This window comes from Leucopleurus acutus (assembly GCF_964270905.1).
Source record: "Leucopleurus acutus genome assembly, chromosome: 1".
NCBI lineage: Eukaryota > Metazoa > Chordata > Mammalia > Artiodactyla > Delphinidae > Leucopleurus > Leucopleurus acutus.
The window spans coordinates 52,658,270-52,684,190 of NC_139142.1; the positions used below are offsets into that span (position 1 = coordinate 52,658,270).

The window sequence follows — 25,921 nt, forward strand, 5'->3', positions numbered from 1 at the left end:
AACTTGGATTAATGTGATCCTAGACATTGATGCGAAGAGTTGCCTATGTACACAAATCTCTAGAGGAGGAAGCCATCATCTGAGGCATGAAGTATCCTCATAAATATTTTTTAAAGGACAATGAGTAGCACAGAGTTAAAATTAACCAAGAATACACAGGAACAAGGTACCCTGAGAGAAAACCAACAGAAAAGCCCTGTCAATACTATAATTGGGGGCTTCCCTGGTGGCACAGTGGTTGAGAGTCCGCCTGCCAATGCAGGGGACACGGGTTTGTGGCCCGGTCCAGGAAGATCCCTCGTGCCGCAGAGCGGCTGGGCCCATGAGCCATGGCCGCTGAGCCTGCACGTCCGGAGCCTGTGCTCCACAACGGGAGAGGCCACAAGAGTGAGAGGCCCACATACTGAAAAAAAAACAAAATACTATAATTGGAAATATCAGATGGTATAAAACAATTACTTTGTTTAAAGACAAGTGTTACTACCTTTGCAGGTAATGGGAAAGTATTAAAACAGTGGTATAAAAGGTATACCAAAGGACTACACACATTTAGAAATGAAAACTACATTATTGTAAATAACACAATGCACATTAAGCAGAGATAAAGAAGAATTAGCTCAGAGAATTTATTCATGCAAAAACCTCAAGAAATGGTTGGAAGAGAGATTAAAAGACATGGAAAACAGAATAAAAAGGATTCTCAATTGAGAATAGAAAGAGAACAATACAGGTTTATTTGAAGAGCTAATGATGAGAATTTTCCAAAAATTTCCTAGATGACAGACACCAAAGTTTAATCAAGAGATTTAAGAAGCCCAGCAAATTCCAAACTATAAGTAAAAAGAAATCTATACCTAGAAACATTATATTGAAGCTGTAGAACATCAAAGCAAAAAGATTCTGAAAGTAGCTGGAGGAAAAAAAGATGTTCACTTCAAAGAATGAGACTTTGAGCTTACTTTTTTACAGCAATAATGGCCATCTGAAGACAATGGAATTATATCCTGTTGTGCTGAGAGAAAATAACCGCTAACCTATAATCCTGTGTACAAGGAAAATATCTTTTAAGAATGAGGTTAAAAGCCCAGAGAGAAACCCATGCACATATGGTCACCTTGTCTTTGATAAAGGAGGCAAGAATATACAGTGGAGAAAATACAGCCTCTTCAATAAGTGGTGCTGGGAAAACTTCACAGCTACATATAAAAGAATGAAATTAGAACACTCCCTAACACCATACACAAAAATAAACTCAAAATGGATTAAAGACCTAAATGTAAGGCCATACGCTATAAAACTCTTAGAGGAAAACATAGGTAGAATGCTCTATGACATAAATCACAGCAAGATCCTTTTTGACCCACCTCCTAGAGGAATGGAAATAAAAACAAAAATAAACAAATGGGACCTAACTAAACTCAAAAGCTTCTGCACAGCAAAGGAAACCTTAAACAAGACGAAAAGAGAACCCTCAGAATGGGAGAAAATATGTGCAAATGAAGGAACTGACAAAGGATTAATCTCCAAAATTTACAAGCAGCTCATGCAGCTCAATAACAAAAAAACAAACAACCCAATCCAAAAATGGGCAGAAGACCTAAATAGACATTTCTCCAAAGAAGACATACAGATTGCCAACAAACACATGAAAGAATGTTCAACATCACTAATCATTAGAGAAATGCAAATCAAAACTACAATGAGGTATCACCTCACACCGGTCAGATTGGCCATTATCAAAAAATCTACAAACAATAAATGCTGGAGAGGGTGTGGAGAAAAGGGAACACTCTTGCACTGCTGGTGGGAATGTAAATTGATACAGCCACTATGGAGAACAGTATGGAGGTTCCTTAAAAAACTAAAATTAGAACTACCATACAACCCAGCAATCCCACTACTGGGCATATACCCTGAGAAAACCGAAATTCAAAAAGAGTCATGTACCACAATGTTCATTGCAGTTCTATTTACAATAGCCAGGACATGGAAGCAACCGAAGTGTCCATCAACAGATGAATGGATAAAGATGTGGCACATAACATACAATGGAATATTACTCGGCCATAAAAAGGAACGAAGTTGAGTTATTTGTAGTGAGGTGGATGGACCTAGAGTCTGTCATACTGGGTGAAGTCAGTCAGAAAGGGAAAAAGAAATACCATATGCTAACCCATATATATGGAATCTAAAAAAAAAGAAAAATGGTCATGAAGAACCTATGGGCAAGACGGGAGTAACGCACAGACCTACTAGGGAATGGACTTGAGGACACGGGGAGGGGGAAGGGTAAGCTGGGACAAAGTTAGTGGCATGGACATATATACACTACCAAACGTAAAATAGATAGCTAGTGGGAAGCAGCCACATAGCACAGGGAGATCAGTTCGGTGCTATGTGCCCACCTAGAGGGGTGGGATAGGGAGGGTGGGAGGGAGGGAGACGCAAGAGGGAAGAGATATGGGGACATATGTATATGTATAACTGATTCACTTTGTTATAAAGCAGAAACTAACACACCATTGTAAAGCAATTATACTCCACTGAAGATGTTAAAAAAAAAAAGAATGAGGTAAAATATATATTTTTTGAAAATCAACATCATAAAGTGTACTAAATATAATTCAATATGATATACTTTAGGTGAAAGGAAAGTGTTCACAGATTTGGTAGGTCTGTGATGAAAGAAGGAATTAAGGGCAAATAAGCTAACATATATCTGGGTAATTTAAAAAATAGTGCAAGTATAAAGTATGATAATGTCCAATAAATTTTTAAAAAATGAGGGAATTAAAGTTCATGACTCGATGACATATGTCAGAACAGGAATAAAAGGAACAAAGTGTTCTAAGATTATTTTGTCTAAGAGGATGGTAAAGGTATTAATTGATGTTTTGGGATAACTTAAGTAGGCATGTTGCATGCTTTAAGACAATCAATAAAATAATAGAAACAGAGCAGTTAAGTTCCCAACTAGTAGCAGGAAAAGGCTTAGAATAATGATATAATCCATTAATACAAAGAAAACAAGGAAAGAAAGATCACAAAACAAACAGAAAGAATAAAATAACAGGAAACACTTGTACCCAAATATATCAGTATATTAAACTTAAATGATTAAAGTGCTAAGTACTCTGGGTAAAAGAAAAAGATTGTCTGACTTTTTTGAAAAAATAGAACAATAGAACAATGTGCTGTTTAAAAGAGGTGCTAGTAAAATATAAGGTTACTGAAAGTATAAAAGGATGGAAAAGACATAACATGTAAATATTAACTAAATGAAAACCAAGGTAACTATATTACAATGAGACAAAATAGAGTTTTAAATATTAAAACATAAATAGAGATAAAGGAGATAATTCACAAAGATAAAAGTTTCAAATCATCAATAACATAAAGGCGATTTAAATTTGTATGTAATGAATAGCATTGCCTCAAGATATGTAGAGCAAAAAGGAGACAGGACTACAAGAAGAAAATTTTTAAAAGCTACTACCCTTTTAGAAGAGTTCAACACTTTCTTGTACGTTAATCCAAGTAGAATAAATGGGGCAAAAAAAAAAAAAAAAACCCTAACAACTATATAAATGATATGGACACCACAGTTATCAGACTTAACCCAATAGATCCACATCACATCCCCAAACTACAGACTACTCCTTCTTTGAAAGCACAAACAGGATAAAAATCGATCATATTCTGGGAGATAAAACAAGTTTTAACAAATTTCAGTTGATTTAATATATATGAATTGTTTTCTCTGAATATGATTCAGTTAAGCACAAAATCAGAACAAAGAAAAAATAAAACATAACCATATGTTTGGAAATAAAGAAGTACTTGGGTGCACAAATTCAACATGTCCACCAAACTCCAAACTACCCCTCCTTTCTTCCCTGTCTTCATCACTCATCCCCCTCTTGTCTAAGGCATCATTTATGGTCCCATGACATTGCCTTAGTTCAGGCCTTCTCTTTGAGTTTCTTCTCTTTGAGGTTCATGCTCCTCCTATCTGCCACAGTATGCCTTCTAAAAGATTGGTTTAATCATATAAAGGCTTTATTTAAAAATTTTTTAAAGACCCTCAGTACCAACAGGATAAAATTCAAACTCCATAACATGACATTCAAGGATCCTTGATAGAGCCTCTGCTTTTCTTTTCATCTTTATTTCTTCCCAAGCCTTCGTGCACCTTTTATGCATCAGTTATACTATTCACTTATACTTCCCTAAACACCCTGTTCTCCCTGTCTCCTCCTTACCTTTGCACCTACTTACCCCTCTACCTGGGATGTCCTCTCTTACTATTCACCCACCTGACCATTTCCTATATATCCTGGGAGATACAATTCAAGTATCACATTCCTTGCCTGGTCAATCCTCATAGTGTTATTCACTTCTTCACTTTCTACCCTAGAATTGTTTTTTGTACTTCAGTTTTTTAAATTAGCTATTTAAATGTCTGTCTATTGCATTAGAGCATAAACTACATGCAGATAGGATTTTTTTTTTCTTGTTCATTTCTTTTTCTATTCTTAGCACTTATATAAGGAGGGCTCAAAAATTGAATTTATGAATAAAATTAAAATTCTTATGGTAGCTTAAACATATTTGTTGAAAGAAGCAAGAAGGGTCAGTCAATATGTTGGCTATGAGAAAGGAGAGCAATATTATAAAAAGTAGATGGAATGACATGTAAAGAATATCAGATGGCACGTTTGGTGTGGTAGTCCTAAAACCTTTTAGCATCCTGAAGGAAGGGCTTCCAGGTGGAGTTGTACAGCTTTTATACTGCACAACTCAAGAGGGTGCCATACACATCTAGTCAAGGATGTGATATTGTTGCCCAGAGCAATCCTGAGCACAAAAAATTCTGAGTGGTCCCACACAATTTCCTTGATCAAATGAACCATGTCATTAGAGCCCAGGAAATAATTGTTATTTATTATGACAGTTGGGAGTCATCATTAAGAAAAGGCCTATATTTTGCATACCCTAATGAGAGAAATGTGTAACACCTTTTGGAAGTCTTCCCATCAAAAACAAAAAGATTAGGTACCTAATGTAGCAAGTTTTGATTGTATGGGAAAAAAACTCACAATTAAGCCAAATAAATGAGCCATTGCAGTGGGTTGAAATCCATATCCACCTGTGGTATAATTTGCAAAGTTTGTTTAAGGTTTACGCATGAATATTATGAGTTGCAGTCAAATTCTTTCTGACTGAATAATTTAGAAAATAAATTTATATACTTGTGTTACCCATTTTATTAAATAATTGGTATCCAGAAGCCCAAGGACTGAGCCTCATGTGGGATAATTAGAATTCGCTGACTTGAACCAATGGCTTCGTCTGCTTCAGAATTTCATGCTAGTGTGGATACTCTGCTTTTATACCCAGAACATCATTTGCTTGCTAACAGTATAAACCAAACATACTTATGACATTTTTTTCTGGGAAGCAACTAGAAGGAAAAAATAAACTCTGCTTAGTTTCACCTGTAAATGCTTTTTTAAAGCAATGAGTCTTATTCATTGCTCACACTCGGGAATCACGTTTCCCTACCCAAGCTGAAATTCCCAGGTCTAAATATGTTCTCCATCCACCTCTTAATATTCCTTCCCTGTTGCTAGATGTATTCTTGAAAATAGCTTCTCACAGTAAGAGTAGCCCCTGGCTTATTGCAAACCACATATTTTATCTGTTTTAATATCTCTTTTCTACAGATCCTCCTGCTGTGGAACCAGCATTTCTGGAAATCCGGCAAGGACAAGACCGCAGTGTCACTATGAGCTGCAGGGTCCTGAGAGCCTATCCAATACGGGTGCTGACCTATGAGTGGCGCTTGGGAAGCAAATTATTACGGACGGGTCAATTTGACTCTCAAGAATACACAGAGTACCCAGTGAAGAGTCTTTCCAACGAAAACTATGGGGTTTATAATTGTAGCATCATAAATGAAGCTGGAGCAGGGAGATGCAGCTTTCTTGTTACAGGTAAGATGCTGAATATTTTGCATTTTTTTTTTTTAGATCTTGGGAGTTTAGGCTTATGTCAATATAAGAATGAAAGCATTTTGCAGATCCATGGAGCATACCATGAACAGCTTGACTGTTCATATTTAGAGCTTCTACTCATTTATTTTCAAGGAAAGTCTATTTTAGTAGTTAAGATAGTTAATGTGCCTATAAAATTAGAAGTTTATGTGAATTCAAATAGAGTTGGTGATGAGGTTGGTTATACTGAGTGTTTCAGTAATAAAGTGACAAACCTTAACTAGCTTTATTTAGATCAAATTGCAAATATTAATACATGTTTTCTTTTGCAAGTTTAAAATCCCTTGCAATCCAATACCTGTTCTGGTTTTAATAGTAGAGAGTGATTTCTTTCTTTTTCTTGTTTATTTATTTATTACCTCTTAATGTATGGTGAATCTTCATTTTGTCCCTGGCTTACCATAGGACCACAGATATTCAAAGGGAAATCAATATAGTTGTATCTGGTATATAATGAATTAGAGAGAATTATCATTTTTGATATCATTATCTTTTAATGTATTTAAGGAAATATTAAATCTGTATTAAATTATACATGTTTATTTAAATTATTTTGGTAATCTAAAGTAAATCTGTGTAATTTTTGAGCTAGGGTTTAGGCATACATTAAAAGGATATACTCCTTTTCATTATTATTTTGTTCTAGATAAAATTAGTTGAAACGGTTATAGTGTTTATGCTACTAAAAGAAGAAACTGGACATTGTATGTTATCTGGAAAGCAATCATAAAAATCATGATTAAAATGTTTCAGAATTAATTAAATCTTGTTCATTGGTAATATAAATTCTTATTAATAAGTTCTTACTCATAAGAGAACTCTCTAATATGGGTTGCCTTGAGACATTTTTGCTTCCTGAAATGGGATATTAGGTGGATAAAATACAACTGACTAACCAAAGAATATGAAGACATCCTCTCTGCTGGATCTTGCCACCTCTTGGTTTTGCAATCCCTTTTATTAACATTCAGTTGAACTTAAGGTTTTTCTACTTTGATACTTAAAATGAACTATTAAAATGAAATAAAAAATCCCTAGGACAATTACTTACATGGTGATTTAATTTTTCTTCCTAGGAATATTTACAAGGGTAAGAGAATGTACTCTATTACTCTATGGGGTAATTTAAATGTCATGATATACTTTCATTCCTTATTTATATGTTATTATCCCAAGCAATAAGAATCCTTCAAAGGCAATTGTTTTTCACATATTGGTACAAATGGAGCACTTTACTTTCTTTCATTAACCCTCCAAAATAAAAATACTCCATAAAATTAACTAAACCCCTTTCTTCAATCTTTTTGGCTTTATACACATTCTGATTTTCTCTGGTGACACTGTTTTCTAACTTTGACTGGTTTAGACCATGCTGCCTCTGCAAGATTTTCATTTGTTCTCTATTATATGATCCAAATCCTATTTTTTGAACTAGAAGACAAGCTGAGACCAGAATAAACACTAGCTCCATTCTCCCATTCCAGATCCATGGGGTGCAGTAAGTAGATTTCAGTAGTTGCAGGAAGGAATAAACCTGTTGTGGTTGCCCCATAGGGGGAGAGGAAACAGCCCCGTGCATTAATTTGTTTCCAGTGTGCATTTTTCGATCTCCACATCAACCTCATTGTTTCAAGATCTCCACATAAAATCTAATAAAGTTTTTTTTTGTGGTACGCGGGCCTCTCACTGTTGTGACCTCTCCCGTCGTGGAGCACAGGCTCCGGACGCGCAGGCCCAGCGGCCATGGCTCACGGGCCCACCCGCTCCGCGGCCCGTGGGATCCTCCCGGACGGGGGCACGAACCCGTGTCCCCTGCATCGGCAGGCGGATTCTCAACCACTGCGCCACCAGGGAAGCCCCTAATAAAGTTTTGAAGAAGAGAAAAAGAAATGGTTGAATTCCAAATACAGTATAATTCAGGAAAATATATAAGGAAATCAATGATTCCATAGAATCAGACATCTGGAAGAAGCTTTGAAAGGCTATTTACTTTTCTACTAAAACATACCAGAATTAGTAGTAATCCTTATCAATTTCCCATAATTCAAAACTCTTTAAAGCTATGCAGAAGAGAACTAGAGAATATAATATATGCAAGGATTCATATATTTATTATGCATATGTTCTTTACCCACAAAGCAGATCTTTGAAGACAATTCTTTTCCCTTGAGGCCCAAATTAACTAAGAAACATTTAAATTTTCAAAGTTATAACTATTGTACCAAATTTAAGAATTTAAACTCTTCCACTTGCTTGTCCTAAATGTCCTGAAAGTGGACTTGATCTGATTGCACATCAAAACGTACAGAATTGAACTAAAAAGCAATGGCAGCCCTCAAGTCTATATGTATTCTAGCTCCCGGGAAAGCTCAAAAGTTCGGACGTGTTTTCTTCATTTATGTCATGAGTTTGCAACGTGTGTGGGTGTTTAGGGGTAGGAGACTGGGGTTGTGTTTACCAAGAAGTCAGAGGGGCTGTGAGAATATTTTCCTGGAAAGGAAAAGAAGATAGTAAGCAAAGGTATTGGGAAGAGTGACCAACCTAGCTTGTTGTGCACTGTCCATATTAGAGAATATTAGCTATAATACTACAAAATACTGTGTATTTTCATTTATTTTATTTACTAGTATTGTTATAGTGAAATTAAGCCTAGTTTTTTTGTGTTTTAAGCCTTTGTGAACTATGGCAGAAACCCGAACACCATTTATCATATTTTTCTGTGGGAGAATTTTTACAAATTCTATAAATAAATGTGACATATTAATTTATTATAATAAGTCCACTTGTAAATGTGCAATTCCAAGTATATATGTATAAATACATAGACATAAGTATTTCTATATTAATAAATAGTTTTGTACTGTTTAGCAGATCACTCAACTGGGCATGGATTTCACTTTATCACAGGTTTAAATGCTCCAAATTAACATTTGGAAAAAATGTTTTTAAAGACTTCAAAACATCTAGGCACATTTATTGCATTACAGATATGAGTGAATAACATGCTAGGTTAGATCCTAGCACACAGCTTGATCCAGAAAAGAAAACCAGTAAATCTGGGATGATGGACTAGATAGAGGGATGGCCAAGAGTGAATGATTAAATGGAAGTAATCTTACTGAAAATTATTTTTTAATGGGAAAAGAATGAGGGTGAAAGAGTAGTTCAAGTTGAAAATATGTAGTGGGCTGAATAGTATCCCCCAAGAAGGTAAATCCATGTCCTAATCCCCAAACCCTGTGAATATCACTCCATGTGGCAATACATGATTAAGTTAAGGATTTTGAGAGAAGGAGCTTATCCTGGATCGTGTAAGGTTAGTGAAAGATTTAATGTCCTTATGGTTGCATGATAGAGGGCCCTAGCATTTTGCTGGTTTTGGGCTGAAGGCCACTCTCATGTCTTAGAATATTTCTGCAGGTCCTAGAGATCACCTGTAATTCCTTGTCATATGTGCTTTTCCAACGTGGCTGCTTAATTCATCAAGCCATGAGGAAGAATCTCTAGCTCTAGTCTGTTAAGATGGAATCTTATATAACATAACCTAATTACTGAAGGAACATCTCATCACAGTTTTTTCCCACCCTCCATGGGAGAGAATTATACACAAAGACATTAATTATACACAAAGACATTTTATACACAGAATTATACACAAAGACATTAATAATTAATTATACACATTTTATAAATAATTTATAAATAATTTATAAATAATTAATTATACACATTTTATACACAGAATTATAGACAGAATTATACACAAAGACATTAATAACAGAGGTAGAAATCACTGGAGTCACCTTAGGTTCAGTCTGCCACATGTATCAACATTACCTGCTGCTAGGAGTACTTTTAAATACAACCTACATATGAAACTGTTTTATCTATGGCAGTAGTTAAAGAAATTCCTCATAGTTTAATCCCTTTCAATAAACATGGCAAATAGGGTTTTACAAACAAAAATTTGCCTGTGACTGTTGCTTTCACCTCTAATTTGGAAGTATTTGTACTGGGATTGTGCATCCTCTACTTTTCTTTTGATATATTACAACATTCAGATTGACATTTTAGAACTACTCTTTTCTCCATACTCAGCACCAGCAGATCAGACACATAACCAAAATTAGACAGATCCTAGAGAACAAATAAAGCAAGAGTGAGACATTTTTATGAAAGGGAGTACATGCTATCACTCAATGAATGTAAAGAAATTGAGGATGACTGAGAACTGTGATATGCCTAAGACAGGCTGTTGGATTACTCTAGCATTACTTAGTTCTAAAGAATGAAAAGGATGAAATAACAACCAAGTCAAATTTGACTCCAAATCACAATGTTTTATTCTTGTTTTCTAAAGTCAGATTGAGTTATGTAGTAACCAGATAGAAAATGTATTTTATTCTCTGGTAATGCATACGTTTGTGCTATTCAGCTGGATACTTGTTTGTTATGAATGTCTAAACATGAACAGCATAACACTATAGAAAAATCATTAGAACTATCAGAAGTAAGAGCAAATGAACTAATGGAAAAATATCTAATAAAATTCCCTGTGATAGGGCTTCCCTGGTGGCACAGTGGTTGGGAGTCCGCCTGCCGATGCAGGGGACACGGGTTCGTGCCCCAGTCTGGGAAGATCCCACATGCCGCGGAGTGGCTAGGCCCGTGAGCTATGGCCGCTGAGCCTGCGCGTCTGGAGCCTGTGCTCCGCAACGGGAGAGGCCACAACAGTGAGAGGCCTGCGTACCGCAAAAAAAAAAAAAAAATTCCCTGTGATAACTCTAAAAGGCAAAAAATTTCAATGTCAAATATTTTTCAGAGCCAAAATTCTGTTAAATTTATTAGAATTTTACTTATGATGATAACAGGTAGACTAATGGATCCCAGTGTTTCAGCCAGCATTATGAATTACAGTTATGTTAAAACTATAGAGCAGAAAATGCATTATATATGTCCTAACAACTCTTGATGTATTCTATGGTGTACGAAGTGATTCCACTTGTATTCTTTTCATTCAAACAATTCTGCTATGTGTGTAAAAGAAGCAATATCACCCTTGTATGAAAGGTAAGCTAATAGAGGCTAAGGAAACCAAAAGTAAAATGTGTATCTTCTGACTGTAAATTCAAGCTCTTTTTGACACACCTCAGTAACTCTTTTATTAGTGGTTTTAAAGGAATTTTTGGATAATTAAGCTAGATAAAATGTAGATGAGTCCATGCTGAACCTAAAAAAGTAGAAATAAAAATGTAAATATTAATTAAGGAAATTAATACTATCACTTAGCAAAACTTTTACCAAAATATTTACTTTAATATTGAATCTAATTTATACAATATTTTAGAGATGGAACAGAAAGGGCTGATTAGAGGAAGGCTTATAGGAGTTTGTGTTGATTCCATCCTAGTCCTTACCTGAAGATTGGGATGCATAGATAAGGTGAAACTGTTGAGGCTTAGCACACTCTTCTATATCAGGTTCAGAGCAGAAAAGTGACAGTAGAGTTCAAGCAGTGATGGAGAAAGCTAGAATTTTCAACTTAGCAAAGTAGGATATACCTTCTTAAAATTCCGAACATCCTGCTGAGATATCAGAATGATTAAGCCTTAGGAGTCAGGGCCTTGCTTGAAAATAAAGACTTATTCTAGATTCTCCCAAACAAAGGCTAACACCAAGCCCCGATAAGATTCATGGGGAGGTAGAATTTGGAAGTAGAGTTCCACCAATTTGTAAGAGCAAGTCTCTATGTTCTCCATACATCTCACCCTGATAAAATGTAAAAAGGCAGAATACAAAAATTTGAGTGATTAGCAGGTAGCTGAATTACCTACTAGAATAAACATCGACACTCTTTAGAGGAAGAGAGCATAGTCCAGTTATCTATAATATATTATATAATATGTATTATACATTACAATGTAATAATGTAGTGATAATTACTAACAATGCTCAATAAATAATAAAAATTACCTGACATGCAAGGAAAATAGGAAAGTGTTACCCTTAGTCAAGAATAACAGTGGTCATGGGACTTCCCTGGTGGTGCAGTGGTTAAGAATCCTCCTGCCAATGCAGGGGACATGGGTTCAAGCCCTGGTCTGGGAAGATCCCACGTGCTGCAGAGCAGCTAAGCCCATGCGCCACAACTACTGAGCATGCGCTCTAGAGCCCGAGAGCCACAATTACTGAGCTCGTGTGCCACAACTACTGAAGCCCATAAGCCTAGAGCCCATGTTCCGCAACAAGAGAAGCCACCGAAATGAGAAGCGCATGCACCGCAACGAAGAGTAGCCCCTGCTCACTGCAACTAGAGAAAGCCCATGTGCAGCAAAAAATACCTAATGCAGGCAAAAATAAATAACATAAATTAAAAAAATAAACTAAAAAAAAGAGAGAATAACAGTGGTCTTTTAGAAACTAACCCTGAGATGGCCCAGATGTTGGATATAGCACAGCCTAGCTATTATAATAATTTCAAAGTATTAAAGGAAAATATGTTCAAAGATTTAAAGATAAATGCAGTATTTATGAGCAAATGCATAAGAAATTTCAGCAGCGGGAAAAAATCCTTTAAAAAGTAACCAAATGCAAATAACTATAACTAAAACGGTATAATAACTGGAATGAAAAAATTACCTAAATGGAATGAACAACATATTGGAAAAGGTAGAAGGGTCAGTGAAATTGAAGACAAATTGAAAGAGCTGAGACAATCTGCTAGATAGAAAAAAGATTGAAGACTAAAGAAAAGAGACCTAAGGACCTGGAGGATAATGAAAAATGGCCTAAAATAATTGCAATTGAATTTCCAGACGTTCTAGAAAAGAATGAGAATGGGACCAAAAAATAAAAAAAAAGTTTTTCAAACCCACAGACCCAATCATATCATGGAACACAAACCAAGAAAAAATACAAATAAAACCACACCTAGGCACATCATAATCCAATTGCAGAAAACCAAAGACAGAAAGTTTTCAAAGCAGCCAGAATAAAAATGATATTGTGATGATATGCATGACAGTTACCTTCTCATTAGAAGCAATGTGAGCTAGAAGACCATGACACATCTTTAAATCTTTAAACATCTTTAAAATACTGTCAGTTAATAATTTTATTTCCAGTGAAAATGTGCTTTAAAATAGGGTCAAACAAATATATTTTTCTGGAAAATGAAAGCTGGAGAATTAGTAGTCAGTAAAACTGTACTACAAAATATGCCAAAACATATTCTTCATATTAAAGGGAAAAGTTTTCAGTGGAAACCAGGATCTACATATAGAAATAAAGAATCTTTTCTCCTATGTTTTCTTCTGTGAGTTTTATGTTTTCAGATCTTATATTCAAATCTTTAACCCATTATGAGTTAAATTTTGTGTATGGTAAAAGACACGTGTCGAATTTCATTGTCTTAAATGTGGATGTCTAGTTTTTTCAACATTTTTTTAAAGAGACTATCTTTTCTCCGTTGTATATTCTCGGTACCTTTGAAGAAGATCAGTTGACCATATATGAGTGAGTTTATTTCTGGGCTCTTAACATACACACCCACACATGAACACAAGGAAACTTTTGGAGGTGATGGATATATTTATTATCTAGATTGTGGTGATAGTAACAGGAGGTATACGTATGTCTAAATTTACCAAATTGTATTATATTAATTATATTCACTTTTTTTGTATACCAATTATACCTCAATAAACATGGGGAAAAAATGGAATGAAGATGATCAGATCCAGTAAATAGGTGGATAAAGATAAATTTTTTTATAATTTCCCTAATAAACAGCTGTACAAACAATGATCAGCAAATTACAGCTTGGGGACCAGCCAACAGTTTTTATAGATAAAGGTTAATTGCAACATAGCTTTCTTCACCTGCTTATGTATTGTCTATGGCTCCATTCATGCTACAACAGGAGAGGTGAGTAGTTGTAACAGCAACCATATGGCTCATAAACCTAAAATATTGGGTTGGCCCAAAAGTTCATTCAGATTTTTCCATAAGATGTTACTGAAAAACCCAAACGAACTTTTGGGCCAACCCAATATTTACATCTAGCCCTTTGAGGAAAAGTCTCTCAATCCTTGGTTTGAAGCAAAAATAATAACATTATAAGTTAGGGTTTATAACATATCACGAACCAAAATGTTACAGCAATAACACAAATGATAGGATTAATTTGAGTTGTATTTTTCTAAATTTATAACATTTGTGAAGTAGGAACTGAGAAGCAAATAGGGACCTCAGAGAAGCATGAAATGTGAAGTGTGATATATTAAGTGATACAATATTGACTCTAAATAGAATAAGTTAAAGTTGCATAGTTTTTGCCATACAGAAACTTCTAAAAAGTTTTTTTAAAAAATGGTGCATTGCTGCAGTGAACATTGTGGTACATGACTCTTTTTGAATTATGGTTTTCTCAGGGTATATGCCCAGTAGTGGGATTGCTGGGTTGTATGGTAGTTCTATTTTTAGTTTTTTAAGGAACCTCCATACTGTTCTCCATAGTGGCTGTATCAATTTACATTCCCACCAACAGTGCAAGAGGATTCCCTCTTCTCCACACCCTCTCCAGCATTTATTGTTTGTGGATTTTTGGATGATGGCAGCACTATTTACAATCGCCAGGACATGGAAGCAACCTAAGTGTCCATTGACAGATGAATGGGTAAAGAAGATGTGGCACATATATACAATGGAATATTACTCAGCCATAAAAAGAAACAAAATTGAGTTATTTGTAGTGAGGTGGATGGACCTAGAGTCTGTCATACACAGTGAAGTAAGTCAGAAAGAGAAAAACAAATACCGTATCCTAACACATGTATATGGAATCTAAAAAAAAAAAACTGGTTATGAAGAACCTAGGGGCAGGATGGGAATAATGACACAGACCTACTAGAGAATGGACTTGAGGACATGGGGAGAGGGAAAGGTAAGCTGGGACAAAGTGAGAGAGTGGCATGGACTTATATATACTACCAAATGTAAAATAGATAGCTAGTGGGAAGCAGCCACATAGCACAGGGAGATCAGCTCAGTGCTTTGTGACCACCTAGAGGGGTGGGATATGGAGGGTGGGAGAGAGGAAGACACAAGAGGGAAGAGATCTGGGGATATCTATATTTGTATAGCTGATTCACTTTGTTATAAAGCAGAAACTAACACACCACTGTAAAGCAAGTATACTCCAATAAAGATGTTTAAATAAATATCAAAAAAAACAGTGGTGCATTGAAGAAACTAAAATACATTTGAATTTACTCGAAATATCAGAGGAAAAGATAACAAGTGAACAACAACAACAAAAACACTGAAGGGACAATGAAAACAATGAGCAAGATGATAAGACTTTAACCCAATTATATTAATAATGACATGAAATGTAAATGAACTTAACACTTCAGTTGTCAGAAATCACTGGACTGGATTTTTTTTTTTTTTTTTTTTTTCCCCGGTACGCGGGCCTCTCGCTGTTGTGGTCCTCTCCCGTTGCGGAGCACAGGCTCCGGACGCGCAGGCTCAGCGGCCATGGTTCATGGGCCTAGCCGCTCCGCTGCATGTGGGTTCTTCCTAGACCGGGGCACGAACCCGTGTCCCCTGCATTGGCAGGCAGACTCTCAACCACTGCGCCACCAGGGAAGCCCTGGACTGGAATTTTAGAAAAACAACAAAAAGCAAGCTATCTACAAGATAGACACTGCTATCTACAAGAAACAGATGTTAAATACAAAGACACAAAGAAGCTGAAAGGACAGGATGGAGCAATACATAACATGCAAAGAGCACATAAGAAAGCTGACGTGACTATATTATTGCTAGACAAAATAGACTTCAAGACAGAAAATTTTAAGAGTTAAAGAGGAACGTTTAATAATAGTAAAAGAGTAATTTACAGGGAAGGTTATACAGATATAAATATGTGTGCGCCTAATAATAGAGCTTCAAAATTCATAAATAAAGTGCCAGGAGGAATAATCTACTCATAATTACACTAAAGGTTTTAACATCCATCTATGAATAATTTATAGAATATGTACCCAGAAAATCATAATGTTTTAGAAGATCTGGACCATACTACAAGCAAACTAAATTAATTGATATTTGTAGATTATCATACCCAAAGTTGTAAACTACATATTGTTACATGTGCACATGGAATACTCACCAAGATAATATGCTGATCAAACATTTTCCTTCTAAAATTGGGAACAAAACAAAAATACCCACTCTCATTAGTCACAAATATTGTACTGCAGGTCCTTACCACTACAATAACACAAGGAAAGTAAATAACATGCATAAAAATCAGAAAGGAAGAAACAAAGTTATTTCTAGTCACAGATTGTGTCGTTGTTTTTGAAGACAATGCTAAAGTATCTATGAGAAAATATACTTGAATTAAGATAATTTAGCAAGAGCATAGGGTATGAAATTAGTATGTAAAATCAATCATATTTCTGTATAATAGCTACAAAAATTTGAAACTGAAGGGTAAAAAATACCATTTCCAGATCAAAGTGTAAATAAATTTAATAAAATATGCACAAGACATACACTGAAAAATATTAAAAAATTGCTGAGGGTTATGAACCGAAATAAATAGAGAAATATACCAAGTTCATATTTTGGAAGAATTAATATTGGTTTCGTACTTATTGTCTCCGAATTGATCTACAGATTCACTGCAATCCCAACAAAATACCAGCATGGTTGTTTTTGGTTTTGTTTCTATAGAAATTGAAGAGCTGACTCTAGATTTTATTTGGAAAGCTAAGGCTTAACAATAGCTAGACCTATGTGCAAGGGGAAAAAGAACAAAGTTGGAGGACTCACACTACCCTGTTCCAAGTCTTACTGTAAAGTCACAGTAATCAAGATAGTGTGGTTTTTGTATAAATATAAACACATGGTTCATTGAAACAGGATAAAAGATCCAGGAATAGACCTCTAAGGTCACAGAGATGATACACATATGGTCAAATGAGTTTTTCAAAGTCACCAGCATAATCCATTAAGAAATGATAGTCTTCTGAATAAATTGTGCTAGAACAACTGGATATTCATATTAAAAAAATAAACCTTAAATAATACCTCACATTACGCACAAGATTAATTTAAAATTGATTGTAGATGTAAATATAAAAAACTAAAACTGTAAAATTCTAGGAGAAAACTCAGGAGAAAATCTAGGCAAATTTGGAATAGAAAGTAAACCCCCAAAATCACCAGTCATTTAAAACTAATACAAATAATAATAATACAAGCATAATTAAAACTGCAGTCTTCCTGCTCCTCAAAAGACCTCATTAAAAAAGGAAAAAGCTTCCACATATAAGCAATATCATATGACATTTGTCTTTCTCTGTCTGACTTACTTCACTCAGTATGACAATCTCTAGGTCCATCCATGTTGCTGCAAATAGCATTATTTTGTCCTTTTGTATGGCTGAGTAATATTCTACTGTATATATGTACTACTGTATAGCACAGGGAACTCTACTCAATACTCTTCAATGACCTATGTAGGAAAAGAATCTTAAACAGAGTGGATATATGTATGTGTATCACTGATTCACTTTGCTGTACACCTGAAACTAATACAACATTGTAAATCAACTATATTCCAATAAAATTTTTTTAAAAAAATTATTGGTCTAAAGAAACAAAAAAAAAAGGGAAAAAGGAAAAAGCAAGCCACAGGCTGGAAAAAGAATTTGAAATACATGTTTGTGACAAAGTGTTTGTATCCAGAGTATATAATTCTTAAAATTCAATAGTAAGACAAATGGTCCAAATAAAATTGGCAAGAGACTTGAATATACATTGCACAAAATAGCATACAATTGACCAGTATTTGTATTAAAACTGGTAGTCATCATTTGTTATCAGAGAAATGAAATTTAAAACACAACAAGTTAGAACTACACACACATTATAATGACAAAAGTTAAAAAGGCTGACAACAGCAAATGTAGGTGAGGATATATAGTCACTGAAATTATCACACATTCTTGCTGGGAGTGTAGAATGGGATTTCTGTTTTGAAAATGGCTTGTAAGTCTCTCAAAAACTTAAATATTTACTTACCAAGTGATCCAGCAATTCCACTCCTAGATGATTATTCAACAGAAATGAAAATGTGTATGTCTATACAGAGATTTATACACAAACTTTAATAGCAGCTTTATTTGTAATAGTGTCTGACTAGAAACAACCCAAATATTCATCAACAGGTGGCTGAATAAACAACTTGTGATCTAATCTACTCATGCAGTGGAATTTTACTCAGTCATAGAAGTGGAGAGAACTACTGATACAATACATGAATGGATGGATTTCAAAAACAATTATATTGAATAAACACAACTAGCCACAGAAAGTACATACTTTATGATTCCATTTATATGAATTTCCTGAACATGCAAAGCTAATCTTTAGTAATAGAAATTATATTCTTTGGCTGGGGCTGAAGGTGGAGTTGATTGATTACAAAGGAGTAGCAGGTAACTTTCTGCAGTGATGGAAATCTCCTATATCTTGATTGGTGATTACATAGTAATATATATTTTTCTAGACTCAGTGAAATCTGCACTTAAAATGTGTTCATTTTATTGTATGTAAATTATACCTCAAGTATTATTGAAAAGTGGATGATATTTGCCAAATAAGATAGGGTTGGGAATACGAGGTGTTTCATAATATGAATGGCATTGTTCGATTTACTATTGTCATGTATATACTTTTTCTAATCCATATTGTGTTAATTTTTTAAACATTTGGTTGTTCCTCGAGAATCGTTTGTTCCTTTTTCCTCCCCTAACCTCTGAATTACTTTCCTTTAGGAGGAGACAGTAAACTGGTTATCTTCACAGTAGTTCCCCTCCCCAAGATAACCACTTTGCCCAGCTGTATCTCTTACTTTAAGAGATAGTGACTGTTACATTAAGAATATTGAATGACCCAATATATTGGTAACAAAGGTCACGTATACAAGTGAAATCAGAAGGATATGAATCAGGTTTTGGAGAATTACCATTTTGTAAGCAAGACCATCACTGCTGGGTAGAATAAAGGGAAGACAGAGATATCAGCATAACAGGGTAGGACACGGTATTCCACGGTATTGCTCACAGCTTCCTTATATTATTTTGGGCAAGCATTAGATCCAGTTTTTAGAGGATAAGAAATGGTTCGAAATCACAGTTTCTCCTGAGAGAAAAGAATTTTTATAATATTCTCTGACATCAGAAAAGAATAAAGCAAAGAAACCCAAATGTAGAAGTCCACACATATGTATGTGAATGTTATATGTTTAGTATTTCTTTTCTTAAGAGTCTGTTTAGCACTTAGTACAGTTGGATTTTTTCAGTAGATATTGGGTGGTAATAAAATCAATCTGTGAAAGAATCAAAGGACTTTTTAGTTCAGTGGAATCAAAGCCGTATCCCAAACCTCCAAGTGTCTATTTAAGCACTTGGCCTTTGTCCATCACCCTGAAGGGATGATTAATGGATGAGAACAGTGCAAAACTTGTTCCAAAGACATGCCAGAAACCAGACTTAAGATGGTCAGGTGAGACATTCCACAGATAATTGCCCACAACCTGATATGTTGTCTTTTCTCAAGGGATATTTTGTGACATAGCAGTAAGTTGAGAAAGTTGATAGAGGTTTTCTTTTTATAAATTCTTTTTGAATTTCAGACCAGAGGATATAACCAAAGTTTTATAATTTTGCATTACTTATGTAAGCATTACTTAAGAAATCACTTTCTTTCATCGTTCTAATGAACTTTGTCTATTTCTAAAGCACTGATCAAAATGACAGTTGCTAGTAGCCTCAGCATCTAACTGCAGGCAGATACTTGCTTTGCAATCAGATCCAGACCAGTGCTTCTTAGCAATACTATAAGAACAGTTATTTGTGCTTTAATCTTTTTCTTGCTCTAGGAGTCATATTCACAGATCTTTTGGTTATTCTTAGAGAGTCACAGTTATTCAGTTTCAATGACTTTCCTTTATTCACATCTAAATCCACTTTATTAATTCAAGTTATATGTTTTGGAGAAAATAAATGTCCCTAGAAGATAAACAGCATACCTTCTGGGCTCCTCTCCAACTCACTTGAACACCTCTTACTCCCTGCCTCAATGATATTCCATGCATTCATATTCAGCAGTGGACCACCCACATGTGTGGCAGCGGTGCTTGCCAGGAAGTTAATGTGCTTCCTAAGTACACCATTGAACAGTCAGTCCTCTCGGCCTGAGCGCTGCTGGGTCAGTTCATCCAGCCATTCCCCCTCCATGCACACCCCCCAACCAGAGGTCCTTCAAAGGAACCCAAGGCTTTTAGACACTTTGGAACTTTTCAGTTTTTAGGGAACGTAAAGCTTTAGGAAAGACTGAATTATTTGCAGCTTATTATATATTCATTATTTCTGAGTTAAATGCTTAACAAGTACATGTAGTTCTCATTCTAGAGATTTAGTCAATCCTTATCTTTATAAATTCCTGACTTGATAATACTTTCAGATAAGGATATAATATGGCAAATCTGGTTGAGTCCCAAGGGTAAATTGTAGTTTAAGTTTCCATACTCACAATGGGCAGAGTAGGGAAGTAGGGATCCTTGTTAGATTACTGGGAGTAGCATCTTATCAGGAAATCCACCAGCCTGTACAGTCTTTGTGTGCGAATTAGGAAAAAGGTGCCCCTTTCTTCAAGCAGTTGTAACTCCCATACCAGGGCACAAGTGGTTGCAACAGAAACAGAGCCTGGATTTCAGCCCTTTTCACCCCTTTAGCCAGTCACGCGCGGTAGAGAGCGACCCTATCCAAAGACGTTGGGTGTTAGAATAAAAAGGGCTTCCGATGTGGATTCAGAATGCAGCTTTGTTACTCCACAGTTGCTTACTATAGGGCAATTTGTTTAAGATCGCTAATCTTCACTTTCATCTTTCACAAAAGGAAAATGGTAAGAATATTCTCATCCTGCAGGAGATTGTGAATATTAAGAAACACAATGTATGCAAGTGGTTAGCATGGTGCCGGGCAAATAACAAAAATTAACCACATAAGTGCCTTTAATAATCTTATTTTTGTCTAGGAGAGATCAAGCATCAATTCTTCTTTAAACCAAAAAGAACTGTTTTATTCCCTAGATTAAGCTTTCTCCTAATGTCACAATTAGAATATTTTCTGTGTACAGGCAAAACACTGCAAGCAGGCTTACAAAGAGGAAGACCCCAGAGGAAAGCATTTCATGAGAATTTTATGAGAAGTTGTATATCTATAGACATATACATGCTATATGAAAAGAAAAATCCAAATTGAACAAAAATAAATTGAAACTCTAATATTGCATTGTCTGTGGGGTTTTTCCCTTGTTTGGGCATATTCTATTTCAAATTTGAACACTGGTATGTTTTTCATATACTGTTTCTGTTACATAATTCAGATTTACATAAAATTTCCCCACACTGTACACAACCTCAAGGGAGAATTTCTCTGACTGTCCCTTTGATGGAAGCTGGAATAAGAAAGAAAGGGCAGGAAAGCCTAAAGTGACTGGCTTTTGAATTATATGTGAGACATCTTTTGAGGATTCCTAGAAAAAGGAAAGGAAAAGTTTTGAAGTCTTATAAAACTGTGGGCCCTAGTAAATAAGCAGAGATTTTGGTTATTCCATATCTTGACTCATAAGTATCCATGTATATTTGAGGGGAATGCATATAGCATTTCTGGGCCATATAAGAATTAGCAATTGAGTTTATGAATAAATGGTTGCCAGTTACTTCAGTGATTTGATTTTCTAGCAGCATTTCTTAGGCATGGGATGTATAGGACAGGCGAGGGGAAATGGTCAGAGAACAGGGATGTACTCACTATTTTTATAAAACAGTGCACTTGCTACAAAATAGATTTGTGCTTAGCCCAGGAACTGGACACCATGTATATCTAATCATTTTCTGTTTCTGAATCTGCTTCTGTTTTGTGAAATTTAATGATCTATAGAATTTCTTCTGCAACCTCAATTGTCTGTGCTTCCCATGCCAGCACATACATACATATTATAGAGTTGGCTCATTAACAAGCATAGTTGTGATATATGAAAGAAATGGCATAACTCTTGAAAGGATAGCAAAAGAGCATCACAAAATCAGCCTAGAGCCATGATTGTGACATAGCCAAATGTGGTACTCCAGATAGCTACTCCAACCTTGTCTTCCCTCACCAAGTATGCTTGCCTCACCCACTGACAATTGACCTGTGCCGTGTATTAATGAAATGTTTTTCTAAAATATAAAATGAAGCAAAATAGTTTTGTATTCTTCTGCCTTGGGAGTATGTGCTGCAATATTTCTGAAAAGAGAGATTTCTAATAATTTCATTTTATCCTAACGTTCCTGAAATAAAATACATCGAGGAAGGTAGGGATGATCAGACGCTCTCAGTCTGAAAGCCAACTTCCTTTGCCTATTTAGGTAAATGGTGTAACCTCTCTTCCTTCTCACAAAATATTCATTTGGATCTTTTTGAGGGATGATCTGCAGACCATTCAAGGACAGTAGTCTGCATTATTTCATTAATTATGATATTCACATTAACTTTCCAGATTTGCAGTTCAAGCCAAGTAATATCCCTCTGCACTTTTGCCCCTCCAACTTCTGTGAAGACTAAAAGAAGTTAATATTTGTGGAAGTACTTTTTAACTGTAAATTCCTATATAAATTTGAGATACAGTTTCCATCTCTCAAGATTTTTCTTGCTTCATGAGTCCATGGTTGTAGTGGTAAATTATAATAGAATAACTTTTAACAGCAATCCTAGACATACAATTCTGGTAGGTGTCTCAAATACTTGACAGAATAGTAGTGAGCAAAGGCCCTTGGGCCAACTCTATTTTGTACAAGGGGATAATTGAAGTACAGAATTTAAGAGCTGTCTTTTCTTCTTTCTCTCAAGTCAACCATCTTTATTCCCAGAGGAGCTCTCCAGATTATTTTTCTTTAGAACATGTGGTTTTTAATACACATAACACTTACTTAGATATTTCCAAGTAAAATATCAATGAATTTATAATTTTTATTTCTAAACTTTCTCTAAACCCTTAGCAGTTTCCTATTTACATGCCTAATGTGAAAGCTAATTGTTTCATCAAATCCAAATCATCTTTTAAATTTTTTGGACCAGATCCTAATCTAAGCCTATTTTGGAAAAAAAAACCTCATATTATTCATATTTAACATCATTTTTGGCAAAGTACATTCAGGGTTTTAGAGTAAAAGGGTTATTCATTTAAGTTAAAATGTTATCTGGTAAGTGCATGCATTTATTTTATATTACCCAAGACAACCATATATATTTGGTGCGTAAGCCAGTAACTACTTTGCATAAATATTTTGTTCTAGGCTGATGCCAAAAAGGGGTCAGAGGTGACTCAATTGTGTTGAAATAGTGCTTCATTGAAGTTTTAAAAAAATAAATAGGAACTCCACCCCAAAAAATACAGATGCAAATGACCATTTACATGAAAAATTTTAGGAGAGATATTTTTTGAGTTCAATTGTTTTTCTTCATATCCTCAACTGAGGGGACAGTATATAAAAAATGAGGTATCTGCCATCAAAGTGTTTATAATCTATTAAATAAAAGATAATTTAACATAACCATAGAAAGGCGGCAAATATTATAATTTGGGCAGTGCATGGAGTTAGTACAGCATATTAACAGCCACCACTGTATCAAAATGATGCAAGATGTAATAATAAGGATTTTATGAATAATTCTGAATCCTATTTTTTATTTGTCATTAAACAGGGTCTTATATAGAATAATTTAAGCATGAGAAATGAGTGCTTCATTTTAGTCAACATTTTCTTTTAAAGGTTTTAAAATTTGTGATGTTTTAAATACTTCATTAAATCTCTAAATATTTTTATTTACAATTTTTTTTTGTTTAATGATGTTGATATATCAGAGAATAACACATTGAATACCAAAAGGCTATGATATAGTAGTTGACCATTTTGGGGGGTGAATACACTAATGATATAGTAAATCTATTTCAATTTGCTCTAGAGAATTTTTTTTAAGTATTGCTTGTATACATCTGCAAACTATAATTGGTTGTTTTAATCAAATGTCTGTGAGAGATAAACTAAATTCTCTTAAAAGTTATTAAAGTCTTTGTCAACAGGTAGCTACTACATGTGAGAATATTGAACTTCTAAGTCTTTTCATTTGGGGCACTTTTTTTAATTCCTTGGGTTGTTTGAATACTTATGAAAGATATAGATTTTCAGCTGTGAGTACGTACAATTGGAGAGACCTGGCCAATTCTGAAAATCATAAAATTTGGAATATTATTAACATGTCAACTCATTGGATAAGTAGAAGAATTTTGAATTTGTATTATATTACCTCTCAAATTATATCATCTTGAACTACATGAATTAGTAGTATCTATAATATCATAGTTGAATAGTTGTGACAGATATCTTATGATCACAATTTAAAGCCTTAGAATACTTACTATCTGACCCTTTACACAAAAAGTTTGCTGAAGCCTGGTTTAGAAGGTGGTCTGGTAGAGTCACAATTACCTTAGGCATCCTTGAGGAGAAAGGGAGCAAATTACAGAGTTTCTTAACTTTTTCTTCCCTGGCATATCAATATTTATGTTAACATATCATTATCAAAGCTCTCAAAATAATTTTTTAAACTACAATCAGAAATAAAAACATGTAAATGCTATATCAATTTTACAGTAATTATCCCATTTTATTTTCTCTTTGCAAAAATCATCCTAAATATCATATTGATGGATTAATATTAAAAACATAGGCATGCCTAGGGAAGCTTGTTCTTGGTCAGTAGCAGTAAATTTATTTAATGGCTATAATTAAATTAAAACTAGCTTTATTTAGAGATATTATCTATTATACCACAATTTTGATTTTTTTAAAAAAATGTATATGTGTGAAAATTGAAACATCAATATTATTCTAAAACAACAAGGTGGTAGTTGCTTTACATTGTTCAGTCCACTCTATTGGCCCCAATTACATTATGTCTAAATCTGGGAAAGGGCCTCTAATTAGAAAAATAAAAATGATCATACAGAAAATATTTTCAGGAGTACTTATATATTGGTGTAGTATTACAATGTGTTTTCCTAATTAAATGTTAAGTATGGTAGTATAAATATTTATCATTGAAGAAAGAGTAATTAAAGGAAGGATAGTTGTGATTTGGGTACCAAAAGGTAAGAATTGATAAGCAGGTAGAAATTACACCAAGAAAGCATTTCAGTTTAAGGAGTCAAAATGTGTGAGGATAAAACTAGAGTTTTAGGAACTTTCAGTCACTGGCAAGCTGAGTCACTAGAATTCAGGCAAGCAAAACGCAATATAGAGAAAAGTTTACTGACTCATTTATACAGTACTAAGATTGCTGTTTTTACTGATCTTGCTGTTATGTGGTACCTCATTTCTAACATCTCATCTTAATTGGCCCATTAACCTCATCTCCTATTGCCTTAAAATTCCAGCTCCCAAGGATACAAACACCAGCAACACTCCTTTTCTCCCTAAGCTCCTGTTCAGTGTCTGATTTTCAGTTCTTTGTTTTTTGACCCCTAAGAAACAATTCCTTTTCTGCTTGCAAGCTTAGGAATGCATGTAAGAAAGATTTTTGTTATACTTTAATCTAACATTTTTAGACTAGGAAAGTGACATGTCATATATTCTTAATATATCTTTTACTTTGAGGTTTATGCATAAAATAATATTTTGAAAACTCAATTTACTCACTTTTGAGAAGCTATTTGCAAAATAGAATAAATGTACTTTT

General features: G+C 34.7%; 1 protein-coding gene across 2 annotated transcripts in view; it reads left to right on the forward strand.

The window, feature by feature from the left end:
* Positions 1 to 25,921, forward strand: part of MDGA2 (MAM domain containing glycosylphosphatidylinositol anchor 2) — a gene marked incomplete at both ends in the record, with an annotated part of 831,925 nt that overhangs the window by 715,430 nt on the left and 90,574 nt on the right. For both annotated transcript variants that reach the window (XM_082842707.1, XM_082842708.1), the window contains one exon: positions 5,727 to 5,996. In XM_082842707.1, coding sequence (XP_082698833.1) covers positions 5,727 to 5,996 — 270 coding nt within the window. The remainder of the gene's footprint in view (positions 1 to 5,726; positions 5,997 to 25,921) is intronic.